This window comes from Tiliqua scincoides, chromosome 5 (genome assembly GCF_035046505.1).
Source record: "Tiliqua scincoides isolate rTilSci1 chromosome 5, rTilSci1.hap2, whole genome shotgun sequence".
In the NCBI taxonomy this organism is placed as follows: Eukaryota; Metazoa; Chordata; class Lepidosauria; order Squamata; family Scincidae; genus Tiliqua; species Tiliqua scincoides.
In genome coordinates this window covers 104354031-104375185 of record NC_089825.1, presented here as the reverse complement: position 1 = coordinate 104375185, position 21155 = coordinate 104354031, and the positions used below count along the sequence as shown (strand labels likewise).

The window sequence follows — 21155 nt, the reverse complement described above, 5'->3', positions numbered from 1 at the left end:
GAGCTGGAGGCACATTTTTAAAATTCCCTCTTTTCCCCCTTCAATTTTATGGGACAAAGTGCACGGAAAAAGTACAATATAGATTTGTTCCTGCACAGACAATGCCTGTCCCCTGAGTGAATGGATGATTAAACATCAGAGAATCTGTCCCAGAGGAAACCATTAGAGATTTGAGAGACAATCCTAAAATACAGATTTATTTTTTTTCAATGAGATTCTACAGACTCTTTGCGGTTGAGTGCAGAAGACCATTATAAAAGTGAAGGAATTATTTCCGAAGTCCAGTTACCTTCTGCCTCACCATGGTGTAGGTTGCCTTCTCAGAATATGTTGCATGGAGCATTTTAAGCTGGGAATCAGCAATGAGCATGGTTTCAGGCACATTGCCTGGTAATGCAGGCTGTTTCAGGAGGAAGAAAATTAAGCATCCATTTGTGGTGCAAGGCATTGGAAAGTTACTGGGTTATATTTAGCGTGAGGAACTGTACAGTCTTCTAGCTTGGGTAATTACTTATGCAGGGCAGAGTACATAGCCATTGGAATATTGACTTGGAATATTGGAGGACCTTCACTGCTGCTCTTTCTCCTCCCACTCCCTGGATTGGAAAGGTATGCTGGGGATGGAACCAGAGAGGAAATGTCAGGGAGACATGGTCTACTCCACCATTCTTCTCCCATTCCCCTCTTCCCTTTCCAATTAGAGACTGGGAAGAGCCAATGCTGGTATATCACGAAGTATGGGAGCAGCATTGTCACAATGCCTTGGGCATCAGGAAGTCTTGAACTGGTCTTGCAATAATGTGTCAATGCTTCTCCACACTGATTGAAGGATCCCTGAACAAAGGGGAAGAAAAAAAAATCCGACATGCTGGGGAGAGGGTTATATTTAGTATTTTCCTGGTATGGTGTTATTCTAAGAGCAGTGAGGTCGACTTCATGGTGAAATGTTGAAGCCTGACATACAGATTTGCTTCATTTTCTCATATCAAAAGAATCAGGAGGGGGGTGAGGGAGAACTTATACAGATCTATTTATGAATTTTGTTTCACTTAACTGTAATTTTACTTTTTTTACAATGGCAGCATATATTTTTGCTGGAAAAGGAAATGGAAAATCAGACGTCAGCAACTTATTTTGTCCTCTTGGGATTCTCAGACAACCCACTAGTCCAAATCTTCCTCTTCCTAATGTTTTTGTGCATATATGCAGCCACCTTGATGGGAAATATGGTCATCTTGATGGTAATAAGGACCAACACTCACCTCCACAGTCCCATGTACTTCTTCCTGAGTCATCTATCTTTCCTGGATGTCTGCTTTTCTTCAGTGACTGTGCCTAGGGTGCTAATGAGTTTGTGCTCAAGCCGGACCATCTCCTACTACGACTGCATTGCCCAGACTTTTTTCATCTTTTTGACAGGATGCACTGAAGTCTTCCTTCTTTCAGCCATGGCTTACGACCGATATGCTGCCATATGCAAGCCCTTGTATTATGCACAGATCATGAACAGAGAGTTCTGCAGTGGGCTGGTGGGAGGGTCGTGGGCAAAGGGCTTCATATATTCATTGGCAAATACGTTGCCTCTTTTGAAACTTACGTTCTGTCGTTCAAATGTTATCAGGAATTTCAGCTGTGAATTCCCATCTCTAGTTGCCTTATCTTGCACAGACACCTTCCTGAATAGGGTTATGTTCTTTATGGCTGCTAATACGGTTGGAGGCTTTTCGTTCCTTGTTATTGTACTGTCATACATCCACACCATCCGTACAGTCCTGAAGATGCATTCAGCAGAAGCCAAAAGAAAAACCTTTTCCACTTGTAGTTCCCACCTCATTGTTGTAGTTTTGTACTACACTAGTAGTGCCTTTAGGTACTTTTCCTCCAGCATCGCTTCCTCAGTCATTCTGGATGAACTCTTCTCCATCCAATACAGCATCGCAACCTCTTTGTTGAACCCCATTATCTACAGCTTGAAAACCAGAGAAGTGAAGGAAGTCATCAAGAAATTGCTTCGGCATAAACCATTGATGTCTCACGCTATGTAAAAATTATCAATTAATGGATGGGCATTGGGTTAACCCAGCGTTTCTCAAATTGTGGGTCACTGTCACCTAGGCCCAGCCCAGGTGGCTTGGAATCAACCTGGAGCAGGGTCCTCCTCAGGGGTAAGGGCCTCCTCTGGAGTAAAACAGGACTACTATCAGGACTGGGACCCCAGCCAAGTCCCTTCCCAGGGAGCAGGCCCTGGTGCCTCCTGGGAGCAGTCAGCAGGCACGTGGGTGGAAAGGGCGGGGCTGGAGCAGAACAAGGGGAGCCTCATAAGGAGGCTGGGAGGCCAAGGGAGAGGTCGCTCCTCTCCAGTCGGGAGAGGGATCCCAGAGGAGGCGAAAGGGGGTAGCCACCCCGGCCTCATCCAGACAACTGAGGCTCCTCAGGGAACCCGGCTGACCTCAGCCCTGGAGAGAAGGGCCAGGGGCTGGGAGCCTCCAGACCCTAGTCATGCCTGGGGTCCTGGGGTAGAAATCAGAGAGGCGAGTCTACAACAGCCAGGACCCCCTCTCAACAAACCTCATTGGAGGCCAGGGATTCGAGGGGCAAGACCGGAGGTACAAGGGGCCCTCCTGAGGACAGCTGAGCAGACCCCCAGCCAAGGTACTGCAGTTCTCGGGAACCCATACCCCTGGCCGACAGACAGCAGCGGGAGAGCCAGGCCTGAAGCCCCAAGGGGTCAGGCCGGTGTGGGGAACGGGCCGGGTATGCGCCAACGCCACCGGTCTATGTAAAACAAAGGGGCCTGTGACGTAACAGGCCCCATGAGTGTGAAGAACTTAACACGAGTAAACCGGCTGTATAAATCCACTATATCTGCCTCACGTTCTTCTTTTCGCCGACGACCAACACGCATCGTCCGGGTAAGCCCCCCGTGCTTGGGCACACCCAAAGGGGCGGGGTCTCTGCCAGCCATGGACGTCACAGTCACAAACTAATTTCAGGCAGGTTCCCATTCATTTCAACATGTATTTTATTTTTAATATATTAGATGTGATGCTCTCATAGTATGTGACTGCATTTGGAGAAATGTTACATATCTGTACTTTTAGCAGGCTACTATGCATATGCTTTTAACAATGATAGCCTATGGGGTTTACACCTGAGTGATTATGAATAGGATTGTAGCCTTTAGGATGATTGGGGAATTGAGAAATGAGCTACTGCTCGGGAGGGTTAAGAGGATTTTTCTTTATTTTATATATATATATATATATATATATATATATATATATATATATATATATATATATATATATACTTATACTTATACTTATACTTATACTTATACTTATACTTATTGTAAACTTTTAATTTATTTGGGCTTAGGATAATCCTCATCTCCTGTATACAAAAATCCATACTTCATGTATTCATCGCAGTATTTTCTCTTTACCTGTTTGAAGAACTGGAGACTGCATTTTCACTCTTTTGCTCCAAAGTGTTAGATGTGTCCTGAGAAATTATTGAAGATTGATCACTTTCCTCATTATGTTTCAGGGTTTGTTTGTTTTTTAACTGTGCCGGCTTTCAAACACTGATCCATATCTGATAATAACACACAAATTGATGAACAAAAACTAGCAGTTTGTGGGGCTTTTGCAATCAGCTAACTGCCATCCTCCCTACCTTGCCACCCCTGCAAGGCATTTTGGAATGCTACCTGCCTTTTCTTGTCATTATTGGATTTTATTTTTTTTTTGTACACCCAAAAGGTCATGGTGTGTACCCCTGGGGTACACTTACCCCAGGTTGGGAACCAGTGTCCTAGAGGAAACACAGCATGAATAAACACTATGGAAGGAAACTCATAGGATATTTACCCTCCCCCCCCCCCAATATGCATGCAAGACAAAGTCTTGAGTTAACTGGGTTGACCTCTAGCAGCCAAAAATCCTATCAGGATACAACGTTGCCTGAGTTAGCGTCTCTGCATCACCATGCGGGGGTTTCGGTAGGATTGGGCCTTCAGTAGTGGGAACAACTAGCTACTAAAGGAAGTAGTTGTCCTCTTTATTCACACTCTTCATCTTGCCATACCTGACTGTCACTAAGATCTCTTTGCTAAGGGTCAGTCAAGACTGGCTCACAATGGGAGGACTAAGTGCTGGGTGAAAGGCAATAATAAGAGTGAGGGTGCAATCCTAACCAAATTTCCAGCACTGGCATAGCTGTGCGAGTGGGGCATGTGCTGCATCCCCTAGTTGGGGGCAATCATGGAGGCCTCCTCAAGGTAGGGCAATGTTTGTCCCCTTACCTCGGAGTTGCACTGCCCTTATGTCAGTGTTGGAAAATTGGTTAGGATTGTGGCCTGAATTTCTCATGAACAGGATGCAGATGTTCCCTTGAGAAGACATGTACGATGCTGATCGAAGCAGAAGTGGCATCGCTAGAGGTTGCGGGCTGCACCAGATGACGGACATGGGAGGAGGATGACACCACTACTCACCCAAATTTTTTAAATCTTCGTATTTTTGAATAATACCATCATGTTATATATCAGTCAGTGCGTAATTTCATGCAGAATTCAATTAAAAGAACCATGTTGAAATATCTCTATTCTTTCAGAATTTATAGCCAAAAAACCAGTAGGGATGGGGCAATGGTTCATCATCACGCCCACTACCCATGGTATTTTTCTGCCCACTACATGGGAGGAGGTCCATCACGGGGGTGACGTGCTGACTTCCTGCACCAGGGGACTCAAACCCATGTGTTGCCAATGCTAAGTGGGAACTTGGTGTGAGTCATCATGTCATTTCTTGAAGTACATTATACATTTGAAGTACATTATACATTTGTAGTGCAAGATGTGCCTGTTTAGGCCTGAATGGCCTTAATAGGTACCACTGGAATATGGCTGGACATTTATATACTTATAGTATGTGGCACTTGGAGAAGCACAGTGCCATCCACAGAGGCATTAGGCAGACTTTCATCAGGTGCAACTCTAAGCTGTGCAATAGAGAAACATTTCACCTGTTGAATTTCTGCCTTGAATGTTTTATCTCCCAACTTGATGTCAAACTGAAAAAAACTGAGGCACAGTATGGAAACATGGAGCCTGACTGACTGACACAGGGCTGGCCCATCCATGGCCATGGCCACTGGACACAGGGCTGGCCCATCCATGAGGCCTTCCCCCCCACACACTCCAGTGCTTCTCCCACTGCTCGCCAATGAAGGTAAGTCAGCAGGAGAGGAGGGAGGGGTGGCAGGAGGGTGGAATGGGGGTGTAGAGGGGGCAGGCTCAGCACTGCCAGCAACACCAATATAAAATCCCCCTTCATGAATCTGATCCCATGGTGTGGGTCCACTCGGACCTGCTCCAGCTATTTAGCTAGTACATATTCAAGTACACCCATCTGTGCCACTGAGGTTCACCCCTGATGGTCACTACTCCCCCACTGATGTAGTGGCCAAAAGGGTGACCACTGGATCCTATAGTGGGGGGGGGAGGGAGTCTAGGAGGTCTCCTCTAGGTAAGGGAACAAATTGTTCCTTACCTAGAGGAGACCTCCTGGACTCCCTCCCCCCCACCATAGGATCCAGTGGTCACTCTTTTGGCCACTACATCAGTGGGGGACTGATGGATAGGATTGGGTTTGAAGTTTCAGCCAGTCAACGCCACCCACAGCCTATTTCAAACTTGCAGAGCCAAGGGTTTTCTGTGGGCTCCTGGACCTTTGACAATTGTGAAGAGGTAGGAATTCCAGCAGGTGACAAACTGCAGCTGCTGAAATTCCCTCCTCTACACCAGGGGTGTTCAAAGTTTTTGGCAGGAGGGCCACATCAGCTCTCTGACACTGTGTCGGGGGCCTGGGAAAAAAAAGAATAAATTTACATTTAAAATTTGAATAAATTTACATAGGTTTACATAAATGAATATATTAAAGATGAACTTATATGAATGAATGAATGAAGGTCTTGTGATAGCTCAAGGCCTATAAAAGGCCTTGCACAAAGCAAGGCTGGCCTTTCCTTTGCTGCCGCTGCTGCATCACAGATATGAAACAGCAAGCAGTGGAGGGAGCCCTCATCCCACAGCTCACATGAGAGGTCAAACAGTCACCCTCACCCTGAGAGCAGTTGCATCAAGCCAGAGTGAGCTCCAACAAATCTCAGGAGGGCCAGAAGCTCATTGGAGACTGGGAGCTCCCTGAGAGCCGCATTGAGAGGCCTCGAGGACCACAAGTGGCCCCAGAGCCGGGGTTTGGGCACCCCTGCTCTACACAATTGTTAGAGGTCCAGGAGCCCTAAAGTTGAATGGTTGGCCACCCCTGGGCTAGGGAGAAGTCCTTGGGTGAATGTTTCTTCTTTGGTACCAGGAGGGTTGGAATGTCTGCTTTTATGTCCCTTCTGACTACGTTATTCAGTGTTAGCCTAAAAGGAGCAATTAAGAATTTCCAGCATGCTGAAATACTTTTGCAAAACAGACCTGACTCTTAATCACATATAATAAAACACATTCACAATGATCGGAGGCAAGTCTTCAGGACTTCAGATCTAGCAGTCAGCAGTATTTTTAGAGTCTTTAAGGTTCTTTCCCTTTATTTAAAAGAAGAGACACTGATTGATATGAAATTGTGCAGACCAAGAAGGAAGACTGGGGTGAATGGCATATTTTCCTTTGTCAAATTATATGGCAAAATTCTGAATTCTAAGATCGACATATTACATTTCAAGTTTGTGATTTCACAGTAGGTGAGTCAGACTTGTTTTCTCTAATGATAAAATATAGCTCGGAATGACTTTTAGAACTCTGAGAATCATTTTAAATTGTACAAGCTTGTACAGAAAGATATAGCTCGCATTCTCAGAAAGCTAAAGCTTGGGTAGAATGGCCTAGTTTGCACCAGGAATTTAACTGGTGTTGTTAAAAACCATCATATTTTAAAAAATGGTACTTTTCTTTTCCAGTATGCTTTAAGTAGGAAAGAAGTGAGTTGTCTGCAGTGATATTGAATAAAGTTGCACTCCTAACTGTTAGCAAAAGGCAGAGGAGAAGGAGCCCTGAAATTATATGAGCCATAAGGCAATGTTTTTCAGATGTTATGATTCTAATTTGGAATCTTAATTTACATACACTTTTGCATATAATTATGAAAAGGCAAAACAGTCACCTTTGTATGTTAAAACTGTCTTATTCAGCAGTTGCAAAATCACAAGGAACATTCCCAACAAGGGACCAAGAACAACTGGATAACTGAGTAGGGGCAGGATACAGAACAGGAGCTGAGTCAGCTCTCCTCATATGAATATATGGCAATATATGAAACTAACTTACAGTGAGTCAGACTAGTTTGTCTAACCCAGTGCTGTCAACTCTTTGAGTAATCTCCACAGCTCCAGGGAGAGGTCTTCCTTAGATGTGCAACCAAAAGTATTAGTACTGGAGATGCTGATGAGCAAAACTGGTACCTTGTTCTTCACAAGGTGTGCTTTCAGAGCCCAATCCAATGCGTGTCTACTAAGAAATAAGTCTCATTATAGTCAATGGGACTATAGTTCCTATCCAGGAATGTCTGGATAGGATTGTAGCCTGTATTCATGAAGCCTGTTCTTATATGTGTTTACTGGGAAGTAAGTGGCAGTAAATTCAGTTTGGGGGCAGGGAAGGGGCGGTTCAGGCCCAGGAGTGGAGCAGGCCTCTGCCACCCCCCAACCCCTGTCTCGGGCCTGCCGGTATTACACAGGGCTGCTCAGTTCTGCACCAGCGAAATATCTGGCACGGATCCAAATCCTATTGAGCAGGCTGGGGGCTACATGGGTTAAGGGAACAAATGTTCCCTTACCCCGAGGAGACCTCCCACCTGCTTTTAATCCAATGCTGGATACAGAATGGGCCCAGCAGCCCCACTGTGCCAGCGTTGGATAGCATTGGGCTGCCCGCTGTTTCACCAGAGCAGAAAGTTCATAAATGCCTGCTGTTTCACCAGAGCAGAAAGTTCATAAATGTCCTTTATGTCCTTCTGGCTTTATGAAAAGCCAGAAGGACCCACTCAGAAATGTGGGTAGTCTTATTGATATTTCTTGTTCTCTTTGTTTTTCTTGGGTGTTTGCCAGTGCAGGAACTTCCATATCCATCACAAAATTTCAGTTTGGTGAAATTTGGCTGGTCAAATTCAAACAGAAATCTCAACCTGCATGAATGAGTCATCTTTGTTTCTTCCTAAGATTTTTTCCAGCTATATCTACAGGCTGCGTCTCGTAATCCACTCTTTATCCTTGTTATCCACTGCCTCATTTTGGAACTCCTAGTGGATTAAAAAAAAAAAATCAATGGATACTAAATCAGTGGAAAAATAGCTTTAAAGACCCACTTTCAGGTCACCCCAGAATGCTTTGGTATAGACATTATACTGCATTCAGCCACAAATGCAGTAAATAATGACATCTAATGGAATGAAAGTATAATTATTTATCAGCGTGAAGGTAGCAAATTGGATTTTGGTGCTTTTATTCCTTGTTACATGGCATTTAAAGGTAGACCTCAGTATCAGTGGTAAGTCAAATCAGTGGATACCAAATCAGTGGATACTGATGTCCCACCTGTCTGTTATCATTTCACAGATATTGAAGATTGTCAATGGAGAACCACTCTGCTCAGTACTACTTTTCTCTCCATGGACTCTCAAATTATCTACACTTCCAGATTTTCCTCTTTTCCTTATTCTTGTTGATTTATCTGTTCACCCTGGTAGGGAATGGAATGATCATGCTGGCTGTAAGAACCAGCCCTCATCTCCAGAGTCCCATGTACTTCTTCTTGAGCCACCTCTCTTTCCTGGATATGTGTTATTCATCAGTCACTGTCCCAAGCATGCTGGAGACCATCATTGAGAAGCAGAAGACCATATCTGCTGGTGAATGCTTCACTCAGTCATTCTTTATCTTGCTTTCAGCCACTACAGAAGTCTTTATCCTCTCATCCATGGCTTATGACAGACACTCTGCCATATGCCAACCATTGCATTACATGGAATTAATGAATATCTCATTCTGTTGCAAGCTCGTGGCCACTGCATGGATAATTGGATTCTTTTATGCACTTACAAACACATTACCGCTCTTAAGGCTACAATTCTGTGGCTCCAATGTTATCAGACATTTCAGTTGTGAGCTCCCTTCAATCATCTCTCTATCCTGCAATGACACATTCACCAATCAAATGTTATTTTTCCTTTCTGGAGGGGCTGTCGGGTTGATCTCCCTCTTCCTCACTGTGCTGTCCTATATTTACATTATCTCCACCATTCTGAAGATTAACTCCACAGAGGGCCGATATAAAGCTTTCTCTACCTGCAGCTCTCACCTCGCTGTAGTGATTCTCTTCTACGGAACAGGTTACTTTCGTTATCTCCGGCCAAGCTCAGCAACGTCAGTCATTTTAGATAAAATCCTTTCCATACAGTACAGCATCCTCACCCCCTTGCTCAACCCCATCATATACAGTTTACAGAACAAAGAAATGAAAGCAGCATTTAAAAAGATGCTGAGACTAAAATCTTGAGATTCTGTTTCAGTTAAAACTCTTTGGATGGACAAGGACAAGAGAACTATAAGAATTAGCCACATGTATCCTTTCATCCATCCTCATTTTTGGACTGTCACAATTTTTTGACGACTGCCTCAAAACTTCCAGATCTTGGACACACACAAAGCCCTGTTCTGTTTACGCATAAGCCCCTTCTCTAGGGGATTTTGAATCACATAAACCATATCATGGAGCAGACTTTCACAACATGCAAACCACCAAGTTAACAAACAGCCCATCAGCCACATATGGTAGCCTCCTTGAGACTTGATGAACCACTTAGGTTGGCTGTTTACATTGATCTTCAATTATGTCAATAAGGGGAAACATACAGTATACATAGGGTATTGCATGGGTATTGGATTCAGCAAAGAATAATCTTGTGTGCATTTATGCTCTCTTACTTTGCTATGGTCCTGCCAGATCAGATCGTTACCTTGATGGGAAGATACCTTGGAGTGTTTGCTATTTGTTTTTTTCTTACCTAAACTGTTCTATCTTACCCTGACTTTTGATACCTTGCTTTTGAATGTTTGTATAACGTGGGGTGCAATCATAACCCCCAGGCTAGGCCAGTACAAGTCACTTTTGTTGACCCAGAAGTGTCACTAACATGCTGTAAGGCAAGTTTGCACTCACTTAGGAGTCAGGGAGGCCAGCACAAAGAGTTGCGCTGGCCTCCCCATACCGAATCCAGGCCCAGTGGGGTAAGCTTGCATCAGCTGAGCTCAGCCAATGCAGGGGTCTGTGGGGAGGGCAGGGAGGAGATGGGGATGAGGTGTTTTAGGGGTGGGTGGAAGGCAGGGTGGGAAGAAGGAGATGGGGCCAGGAACCTGTGGTTATGTCACATCCTAACTTCATTCCTGGGCGAGGCGGAGTGGCCCCTGGCTGCTTCATTCTGCTCGAATTGGCACCATCTTGTGGTACAGATCCCATTGGGCCCAGTGCAGCACAACACAAGGTAAGGGGTAAGTTTTCCCCTTGCCTCAGGTTGCACCTCTTCTGGCCCCAAACTTGCACTGGATGCAGCGCAATCTCGCTGGCGTGCCTGCTCTAGAGCAAGTTAGGATTGCGCTGCACATTCATCTAATTTGGAAGTATTAGAATATCGGTTAAGAGTTCTGTAAAGTGGGAAGCAGTCCCAGTCCACTCAGCTGAAAAGTGAATTGCTGGTCAGTTTATTAGAAAGTTTACATCATGTTTTGAAACCTGCTCTTTTATTGTTGTGACCCTAGCCACAGTCACATTTCCCTTTCTCAACACTGCCGGTATCTCCATTCGGATTCTAAGGGCTTTTCTGTCTGTCTCCTGCTCATTTTTAAGCCTGTTTCGTCCACACCAGCTGGGGGTTTGCTGAAAAGAATCAGGCTTTACAACTGTGCAGGGTTGAGGGTCCAGTGTCCCTCCACTAGTTCCCCTGGCAGGTGTTGTACCCCTTCCCTTTTCTCATGTCCCATTCACTCACTCCCCCAGGAATGGGCGCATGCCTTATTTAGCATTTTTTCGTAGGTATCTGAACTGTGACTGTAACGGCTCGATTCACCACTCATTTATTTGATTTCACTCTCTTTCTTGATACTTTCTCCTATTGCAGACTTATCCCTTCAATAAATAGTATTTTGTTTGCACCTATATCTACTCCTTCATTGACATCTTTCAGTTCAAGAGTAGGCAGCGCATGTCCAGAGTCCCACTTACAGATTGTTGCCACAGCATATACACGTTAGCTCATATGTCTTCAAGCACAAATGGTAACAGGTCACTCTAATTTATAGCCAAGAAAGACCTCATAATTACCTGGAATTACCTGGAAGGCTTCAGCTTTTGGTTTCCTATCTGAACAAATACCTGAATAGCATCAGCCACAATGACTACTGACATGAACTACACCTATACTGTAATGATTCCACTATTATTATTTTTTATATGTGTTCATGCCATAAAGGCCCAGACCATGTATATGCAACCTCCTGGTTTTAGAAGGCTATCACTGAATGCCAGATGCAAGGGAGAGGATACAGGTATCTTGTTGTCTTGTGTGCTCCCAGAGTCTCTGGTGGACCACCGTGAGGTTCAGGAAACTAGTCTAGCTAGGCCCTTGGCATGATCCAGCAGGACTCTTCTTACATTCTTATAATCATTTTGTGTACATTATCTCAGTTATGTTTTCAGTAACATTTCACAGTAGACTCATATTTGCCTAAGTCCAACCACCAAGCTCAAATGTTTGAAGAGATTTGTTTTAGAGCAGTGGTCCCCAAACCCCTACAGGGGAGTCAGGAACCAGGTAAGTGATTGCATGGGCAGGGAAGGGAGGAGAGGGGGGCAGTGACGGAACTGCAGCAATTGCAGTCCCATCGCTACCAATGGGCTTGTTGTTTTTTTTTACTTGAAGGGCTGAGCTGGCCTCTTGCAGGCTCCTGGAGGCTCGCATCCCCCTCTGATGTCCTCTGTGGCTGTGTAGACAGTCCTTATCTCCTATCAGTAGTTACTTCCAGTTTTCACATGAAAAACAAGCAAGCAAGCACGCAGAACATTTTCTTTGGGTAAAAATGCTGAGTCTGCATGACTCAGGTCTATTTGAGTCTTTACTCTTTTAGGGTAAAACCCCCGAGTCCCAAGCCAGTGCCCGAGTCTTTGATACGTGCAATTCGTGTCCCCACGAGTTGAGAAAAATGAGTGACTCAAGTCGGTTTACAAGTCATGAGCGCCCATCCCTGAAGATTGCTCTCCACAAATTGCTGTCACTCCTCAAATGTGTTGCCTATTGATTTCACAGACATTTTGCTCACCAACAGCATCAGATGATCCTGGAGGCATCAGTCACTGATCACCAATTTTCTACATGACCTGGAAAATTCATGTGGCAAGGGAGTTTCATGGGCACATGGTATTTGGAACCCACACCTCTCTGCTGTGGGTCCAATTGCCTAGTCACAAAAGATGCTCAAAATGCATCAAAAATATTTGGATTTTCAGATAAAACTTCAGAAAACCACCATCATTTCAGTGTATTCTCGATCTTTGAAGTCTTACTATGCCATTAGATCTGTGAGCTAACAACCTCCTTTAGCACACATAAGCAGCAACAGTACTGCAGAGCAAAGTGAGGCCCATTTGCATAACCTATGGCCTCGTTCTCAATCTAGATCAGGGGTCGGCAACCTGCGACTCTAGAGCCGCATGCGGCTCTTTCAGCTGTCTGCTGCAGCTCCTCCCGGTGAAAGTGGCAAAGGGGGTAACAGGAGGCACCTGTGCTGGGAGGACATGCTGCTTCCCTCCGCCTCTTGAGCTCACTGCCCTCCTCTCCCTTCACCCCCACCTGCCCCACATTGGTTTCCCTTTTCAATTTTGCCCGCTCTGCAGGCTTAAGCTCCCTCTTTTTCCCTTCCCCAACTCTCCAGCAGGACGCCCTCCTCCTCAGCTGTTGCGAGCCCTTGCAGCCCGCCTTTCCCTGAGCAGGTCCCCACTCATTGCAAGGAGAGACTTTTCCTCCACAGCAGAGGAGACATCCTGTGTGTCTACTCAGTAGTAAGCCCCATTACAGTGGATGAAGCTTACTCCCAGGAAAGGGTGCCTGGGATGGCAGCCTTGGAGCCTGCTCAAGGCCAAGCGCAAGGACAGGTGTGTGGGAGCCTGCGCAGGTCTGTTTGAGAGCAAGCCCCAATGTAGTCCCTGGGCTACTCCCAGGAAGGTGTGGAGGGCTGTCACCTCAGCCCCCTCCTGTGCAGGTCTACTCACAAGTAAGCTGTAGTCAGTGGGGCTTCCTCCCAGGAAGGTGTGGAGGGCTGCAGCCTCAGCCCCCTCCTGTGCAGGTCTACTCACAAGTAAGCCCCACTGTAGTCAGTGGGGCTTCCTCCCAGGAAGGTGTGGAGGGCTGCAGCCTCAGCCCCCTCCTATGCAGGTCTACTCACAAGTAGTCAGTGAGACTTCCTCCCAGGAAAGTGTGGAGAGGACTGCAACCTGAGAGCTCCAACCAACTTGTCTACTCAGAAGTCCCATTGTAGTCAATGGGGCTTATTCCCAGGATAGTGTGGAGAGGGTTGCAGCCTGAGTGAGGGAGGGCAGGCAGGGCAGAAGCTGGCCTGTGGCTGCCCCCCCACCTGCCCCCCCAGCTCTGGCTTCTTCTCTTCCCCACCTCTGGAGTGTGTGTCCTTTTTTCCTTCCAGCAGGGTGCCTCTGGAAGGTGGGGGGAGTTCTTTAGTTTCCATGTAAGATATGCAGATGTCATAACCATCATATGTATTGGAATCCTGGAAGATCTGGTGAGGAGGTAGATGTGGTGTCAGCAGTGGCCCCTTTAAGGGTAAGGCCTGGGCATCCAGCAGAGTGTGCTGCACAGCTGCAGCCACTTGAAGGCAATAGGGCCCTCAGGAATATAAGGAGTACCTGAGGCAGGAAGGGGTGTGTGGGTTGGAGAGGAGATTGACTTGCCTTATTGACTTTGATACTCTGACTGATTTGACTGACTTACTTTGGAATCTGACCTTGGACTGTGACTTGGCTTATTGATTTTGCCTGGATACTCTGACTGACGTTGTGACTAATGGACTGCTGGAAACACTGGAGTTTGGTGTGTGGCTGCTGTGCCCAAGACCTGCTGAGGACCAAGGGGCTGCTGTAGTGGTGGGAGGCTGCTGGCAGGAGAGAAGACCTCTGCAGGTTGAACAGGTGAGCTACCCTGGAGGTGGGGTCCAGCAGGAGTGCAGGGCAGAACCAGGGTCATTTGTTGGGGGAAAGAAGAGGAGCTAATTTGCTTAAAGTGGCCATAGTTCTCCAGGCAGAGAATGGCCTTGGAATCAGGCAAAACACCATAGAGGACCAGGCGTCTGAAAACACAGGACAATAATGTATGACAAAACTAACTAAAAGCTACAAGGGGGGGCTACATTATAAAAATGGTACCTTGTATTGGCAACCTTCAGTCTCGAAAGACTATGGTATCACGCTCTGAAAGGTGGTTCTGGCACAGCGTCTAGTGTGGCTGAAAAGGCCAATCCGGGAGTGACAATCCCTTCCACACCAGGAGCAAGTGCAGTCTGTCCCTGGTCTGTCTCCCTGGCTATGGGCCTTCCTTCTTTGCCTCTTTGCCTCAGACTGTTGGCAAAGTGTCTCTTCAAACTGGGAAAGGCCATGCTGCACAGCCTGCCTCCAAGTGGGCCGCTCAGAGGCCAGGGTTTCCCACTTGTTGAGGTCCATCCCTAAGGCCTTCAGATCCCTCTTGCAGATGTCCTTGTATCGCAGCTGTGGTCTACCTGTAGGGCGCTTTCCTTGCATGAGTTCTCCATAGAGGAGATCCTTTGGGATCCGGCCATCATCCATTCTCACGACATGACCAAGCCAACGCAGGCGTCTCTGTTTCAGCAGTGAATACATGCTAGGGATTCCAGCACGTTCCAGGACTGTGTTGTTTGGAACTTTGTCCTGCCAGGTGATGCCGAGGATGTTGTCCCTTAGACAACTGCAGGAGAAATGCAGGGAACAACGACAGCCACTCTTTATAGCCTTCATAGATCTCACAAAGGCTTTCGACCTGGTCAGCAGAGACGGCCTCTTCAAGATTCTCCCCAAAAATGGTACCTATAAGAGCATAAAGGTAAAAAAAAAAAAACTATATATGCAGTGTTATCTTAATTTTAGATGTCAAAAGGGTTTTGTGGCTCCTGATTTTTTTTTCCCTCCAGAAAACGGGTCCAACTGGCTCTTTGAGTGTTTAAGGTTGCCGACCCCTGATAATAGAACTTCAGCCATGCTGCCCATTCCTATCCTGTATGCCATCATAAGTCCTGGATGGTACAAATGTTGCTCTGTCATTCTGCAGGACGAGCTCACGCATGGCTAGAAGCCATGCACTGAATTTCCTCCAGCAGCAGTCATGTGTGTTGAGATCTTATCCCTCTTTCCTTGCCTGTATCTGCCTTCTGAGTCTCTTTGGACTCGAGCCAGCTCAAGAGCAAGTGTAATTCCAGGTTTACCAGTTGGAGGCCAGGTGACCTATGGTGGAGAAAGTACAAAAAGTTTTTGTTGCTTTTTTTAACTTCCATCTCCTGAGCCATCTTGTCACCTCCCTCCCCACAATATCTTGCAGCACCCACAGTATCATGCAACATGCACTCCATCAGTGCAACATGCTATGGGCTGGTGGAAGATAGGATTGGGCCATAAGACACTTACCTTTAACACACACCAATCTAAACATATACATGTTATTTTTGGGTAGGCAAGCCAAAGTCATGTGTTGGATAGTTTTGATTGCAAACACCAAAGCAATTGAAATGTCACGGGATGGATTCCTGAAGGAGATATGACATCACATCATCAACTTTTTATTCTATATTATTGGAGACAAGACTCTCTGGTTTTTGGAATGCAAGGAGATTGTACAATTTAGAATAAGGAATTGCGCATTTGTATGTCTTTCTCAAAACAAGGTAGTAGGCTATTCAAAGTTAGTGACTATGGAAGGGGAGACTCCTGAAGAGATACTCCTTTTAGCAATTGTGATGGTCTCTTGGTTATGATTTTAACATATTTTGCCCAAGCATGAACCTCAAAATGCAGCTTGGTTTTGGCTTAATGCAGCATTTGACAGTAGCTTAAGGATGTACAAACACTCACTCCATCTTGGGGAAAAATTCACACAAGAAGCAGACATCAGAGGATTGTCCTCAATGCAGAGTTCCCTCCAGACATGATCTCTACACATGAGAAAGCCCGAGTGATGAAGAAAACTGGTGATAAACCATTCAGGCAAATGGGAAGCAAACAAGTCAGTTAAACATCTGCACAAGGAGCTCGTAAGTATTAGATTTATTTATTAACTTTCAGCACAATCCTATACATGTCTACTCAGAAATAAGATCCACTGCATTCAATGTGACTTCCTCCTAGGTAAGCCTAGTATAGGAGTGCGGTCTTTCTTATTTAATTCAGAAGGTAAGAATTCAATGGGGGTAGAGCCAGGAAGAGCATTGATTTTCAGGAGCTGAATCCTAGGGAGTTAATTCTGTAGAAACATTCAGCTTTGCAGCACTGCCATAACATTGGTGTAAGTTCAAGGAGCTTCAAGAGTTGTGTCGGGCAAGGAAACAGGGGATAAGCTCTTGACATGCAGAACTGCCACTGAGATTCTCCCCCTCCTGCCCCGGTTTGGTCCACTCCCTGCCCTGATCCCCAGACTGCCCCTGCAGCTACCTTACCTGCTCTGGTGCAGTGTGGCTGAGCCACTGATGTGTACATGGTGCCTCCAACCATTTGCGCTGGTGGGTCTGAATCACATAGCAATAGCACTGCTTTTGTTGCACCGAATCAGGACTTATGGCAGCAGCTTGCAACATCCACTGCTATAAGCCCTGGATAAGATTGTACCATAAGTGTTATAATCAGTGCTTTTTTTGTGTAAAAAAAAAAAAAAAAAAAAAGGTGCAGGAACTCACAACTTGTTAATCTTTTATTTATTTATTTATTTATTTATTTATTTTTAAGCCATTTTTTATTGGAGAAATAAAATATTTTTTATGTGCTTCCCCCCTAAAGATGAACTTACTTCTGAGTAGACATGCATAGGATTGGGCTGTCAATCTCCACATCCCCTTCCTTCTAGCTACTTTTTCTACACAGGGGGAAAAATACTGTACAGGTGCACTTGTAGCATGTAGTATGTAGTGTGACACTACTTCAAGGAGAGGAAGCAGTGAATGGATTCTGAAAAATGGCTTACATGAGTTCCATGTAGTAAAATTACTCTAAGCAACTGGGAGTGAGAACAAAAAAGGAATTCTTACACCAGAGGGGTCCTTAGGTGCACACAGAAACAGCTACGTTTGCAAACAAGCAATTAAATATGGTTTAATTCAGGTATCAGAATACTCTGTGTCTTTGGGAAGGCGCTTGGCATGCAATTGTATGTTCTCTGCTGCCCTGAGCAGCTGCTGTGCATTGCTGGAGAGGAGCTGCAAACGCTGGCATGTTTGTGGGGGAAGGATGAGGAGGATCTCTGGCAAGGCTGGACAGCGCGTTGTACACACGTAGAATCCCTTTTCACCTGCCCTTAGCATGTGAAAATGGGTGCAGATATATATCTCTGCCAGGATTAAGAGCCCAATCCTAGGTATGTCTACTCTGAAGTAAGTCTCATTCTAGTCAATGGAGCTTACTCCCAGGAAAGTGTCTAGGATTGCAGCCTAAGAGCCCAATCCTATGCATGTCTACTCAGAAGTAAGTTCCATTATAGTGAATGGGGCTTACTGTGGATAGGATTGCAGCCTCAGGGCCCAATCCTGTGTCTATCTACTCAGATGTCAGTCCCATTAGAGTCAATGGGGCTTTCTCCCAGGAAAGTGTGGACAGGACTGCAGCCTCAGAGCCCCTCCTCTGCCTGTCTCCTCAGAAGTCAGTCCCACTAGAGGCAGTGGGGCTTCCTCCCAGGAAAGTGTGGAGAGGACTGCAGCCTCAGAGCCAAAGCCTATGGCTGTCTACTCAGGCTGCAAGGCTATGACACTTTCCAGGGAGTAAGCCCCATTGAACACAATGGAACTTACTTCTGAGTAGACATGCATAGGCTTGGGCTCTCAGGCTGCAAGGCTATGCACCCTTTCCCAGGAGCAAGCCCCATTGAGCACAATGAGACTTACTTCTGAGTAGACACGCCTAGGCTCATGCTGCAGATTAGCACAAGGGCTGCACCAGCCAGCCTCCTTCCCCTCCTCCTCCGCCAAGCCAGTACCTGGGCATTCCGTTGGTGCTGCAGCATGTCTCCCTGGCTGGCTGGCTGGCTGTCCGTCCGTCCTCCTCCTCCTCCTCCTCCTCCTCCTCCTCGGCATCAGCGCGTGTCCCCCGCACCCCAGCTTGGAAGCTGTGTGGGAAAGCAGAGCACAGGGGGAGGGGAGTCAGGCTGGGCTCAGGCAAGAGCTTGGAGATGGGGGCAGGAGGGGGTCGTTGTGCGGTCAGGCAGGGGCCAGTTGCCTGCCCACCCTGCACCCCCCAGCACCCACCCAGAAAATGCCTCTGTTTTGCTCCCCCCCCTCCTGGAATGCCCCTGAAGGGGAGGGGCCCCTGCAAAAAGATGCCGGAACTCTGCCCCCCCCCCCGCGGTCCATTAGAAAAAAAGCCCTGGTTATAAGTGTTAATAGTTGACTGCTGTTTTTTAAGCTCTGTGTGTGTGTGTGTGTGTGTGTGTGTGTGTGTGTGTGTGTGTGTGTGTGTGTGTGTGTGTGTGTGTGTGTGTGTGTGTGTGTGAGAGAGAGAGAGAGAGAGAAAGAGAGAGAGAATGCATCTGTCTGGCTACTTATATTCGTTCTCATTGAAGAGTTTAAGGTGCCATAAAACTTTTTGTTGTTTTTTGCTGCTACACCTTAGCAGTGCTACCCATCTGGAAGTTATAGTTTCTTAAATAGCATTTCTGTGTACGCATGGGTGTGGGAATTATACTTGGTTCTCATATACTTGTTTCTCAAAAGGAATTATACTTGTTTCTCATTGTTTTCCATTTCTACAGATGTTGGGTCTCTTGAATATCTCTATATGGAAAATCAAACGGTACTCCCGGAGTTCATCCTCTTGGGCCTCTCCAGTGATTCACACCTACAGATTTTCCTCTTTCTGGTATTTCTGATAATATACAGTGTGACATTATTAGGAAACGGTGCCATCCTGCTGGTGATCAGGGTCGAGGCTACCCTTCAGACCCCCATGTTCTTCTTTCTCAGTCATCTGGCCTTTGTGGACATCTGCTACTCATCGGTCACTGTCCCAAAAATGTTGGAAAACATGGTAGGGGTGAACAAAACCATTTCCCGAGAAGGATGCATCACACAGATATTCTTCTTTTTACAGGCTGGTTGTGCCGAGGTATTCATCCTCTCTGCAACGGCTTATGACCGATACGTTGCTATATGTGACCCATTGCATTATACCACAACCATGACAAAGAATATCTGCAGGCAGTTAGTGGGTGGAGCCTGGGCAATGGGCTTCTTGTATGCTGTGGTGAATGTAATACCATTGGCAAATCTGGATGTTTGTCAGAATAATACCATCAACCACTATAGCTGTGAGCTCCCCTCAGTCTTGGCCTTGTCTTGCACTCCGACTCTCATCAATCACATTGTTCTCCTTATCTCTGTGTTAATATTTGGCTTTGGCTCCTTCTTGCTCACCCTGGTCTCTTATATTTACATTATTTCCACCATCTTGAAGATTTCATCAGCCGAAGGTAGGAAAAAAGCCTTCTCTACTTGCAGCTCCCACCTCATTGTGGTTGGCCTGTTTTACATAGCAGCTTTTTTCCGGTACGTGAAACCCAGTTCACCATCACACATGGACCTGGACAAAGTGGTTTCTATCCAGTACAGCATCTTGACCCCAATGTTAAACCCTATCATTTACAGCCTGAAAAACAAAGACATCAAAATGGCTCTGGGTAAAATGTTTGGGAAGGGTCAGTTCCTGAAATGACATGAGGTTCAACACTTCACGCAGAATTTGCAACACTGAAAACTGTCAACTTAAAAACAACCATCAAGCCTCCCATATTTATTTATTTATTCTTTTAAGGTCACCCCCGCAATCATTGTGCAGAAATGTGAAATGAGTATTGTTTTAAACATTGTCATGCATAGACTGGAATTTAAAAAGTAAATTATTTTATTTGCATTAATTTTTTGTAATTTTTCAAAAGTTCATTCCTTCTTTCTCTCTTCTGTTGAAGCTGAAGGTATGTAGAGCCAGAAAATCAGTTGCAGGGATTAAATAAGGCTAAAGGAAACAGAGGGGACAATCAACTGATAAATAATCTGTGGAAGCTGAAGTTTTAGAAGGGGAGTATCTGGGGAAAAGAAATCAAGCCATTCTCTGAAAACCGAGGTTCCATTTAGCTATTATTACTCATGGTGGCTGGGGGAAGAATAGGATCCAACGCGAGATAGGGGTTCATAGTGGCTCAGCTGAAGGGAGGTGGAAACACTTACCCCTTATCCCTGGGTAAACCACTGCAGCCCTAATGAGTCTCCTTGGACTTGTGCCACCTCCTGAGGTGGCACAAGTTCAAGGAGAGCAGAACGGCTTCAAGCTACTTGGGAATGGGGGTTGGGATCTGGCATAAGAGCTCAGGCTGATGTATGTAGTTTCTTATGTCCTTTTGTCCTCACAACAACCCTTTGAGGTAGGTGAGGGTGATTGGCCCAAGGTCATCCAGAAGATTCATGGCTGAGCAGGGATTTGGACCAGGACCTTCCAAATCTAAGTTCGTCAACCAAAGCACTACACCATCCATATTATCAGTCATTTTAAGGCCTCCCTAAATCATTGTGCATGGATGTGAAATGTGTATTGTTTTCAACACTGTCATGCATAGATTGAAATTAAATAAGTAAGGGCATAATCCTGACCAGCTTTCCAGCACTGATTTCCAACACTGACATAAGGGCAATGCAGCTCTGAGATAAGGGAACAAACATGCCGTTACCTTGAAGAGGCCTCTGTGACTGTCACCCAACTGCAGGATGAGGCACATGCCCCATTGGCACAGCTGTGTTATGGAAAATTGGTTCGGATTTGGGCCTAAATTATT

The 21155-nt window shown here is 45.9% G+C and overlaps 3 protein-coding genes across 3 annotated transcripts; all 3 read left to right on the top strand.

Annotated features, from left to right (window-relative positions):
- The first annotated feature begins 1100 nt into the window (after nucleotides 1-1100).
- Nucleotides 1101-2045, top strand: LOC136652820 (olfactory receptor 5A1-like). Its single transcript, XM_066629742.1, has one exon. The coding sequence runs from the start codon at nucleotides 1107-1109 to the stop codon at nucleotides 2043-2045; it is 939 nt and encodes a 312-aa protein (XP_066485839.1). The 5' UTR covers nucleotides 1101-1106.
- Nucleotides 2046-8638: 6593 nt separating this feature from the next.
- LOC136652819 (olfactory receptor 5A2-like) lies at nucleotides 8639-9562 on the top strand. The gene has a single exon (XM_066629741.1). The coding sequence runs from the start codon at nucleotides 8639-8641 to the stop codon at nucleotides 9560-9562; it is 924 nt and encodes a 307-aa protein (XP_066485838.1).
- Nucleotides 9563-19108: 9546 nt separating this feature from the next.
- On the top strand, nucleotides 19109-20041 carry LOC136654287 (olfactory receptor 5B21-like). Its single transcript, XM_066631239.1, has one exon. The coding sequence runs from the start codon at nucleotides 19109-19111 to the stop codon at nucleotides 20039-20041; it is 933 nt and encodes a 310-aa protein (XP_066487336.1).
- The last annotated feature ends 1114 nt before the right edge of the window (nucleotides 20042-21155 follow it).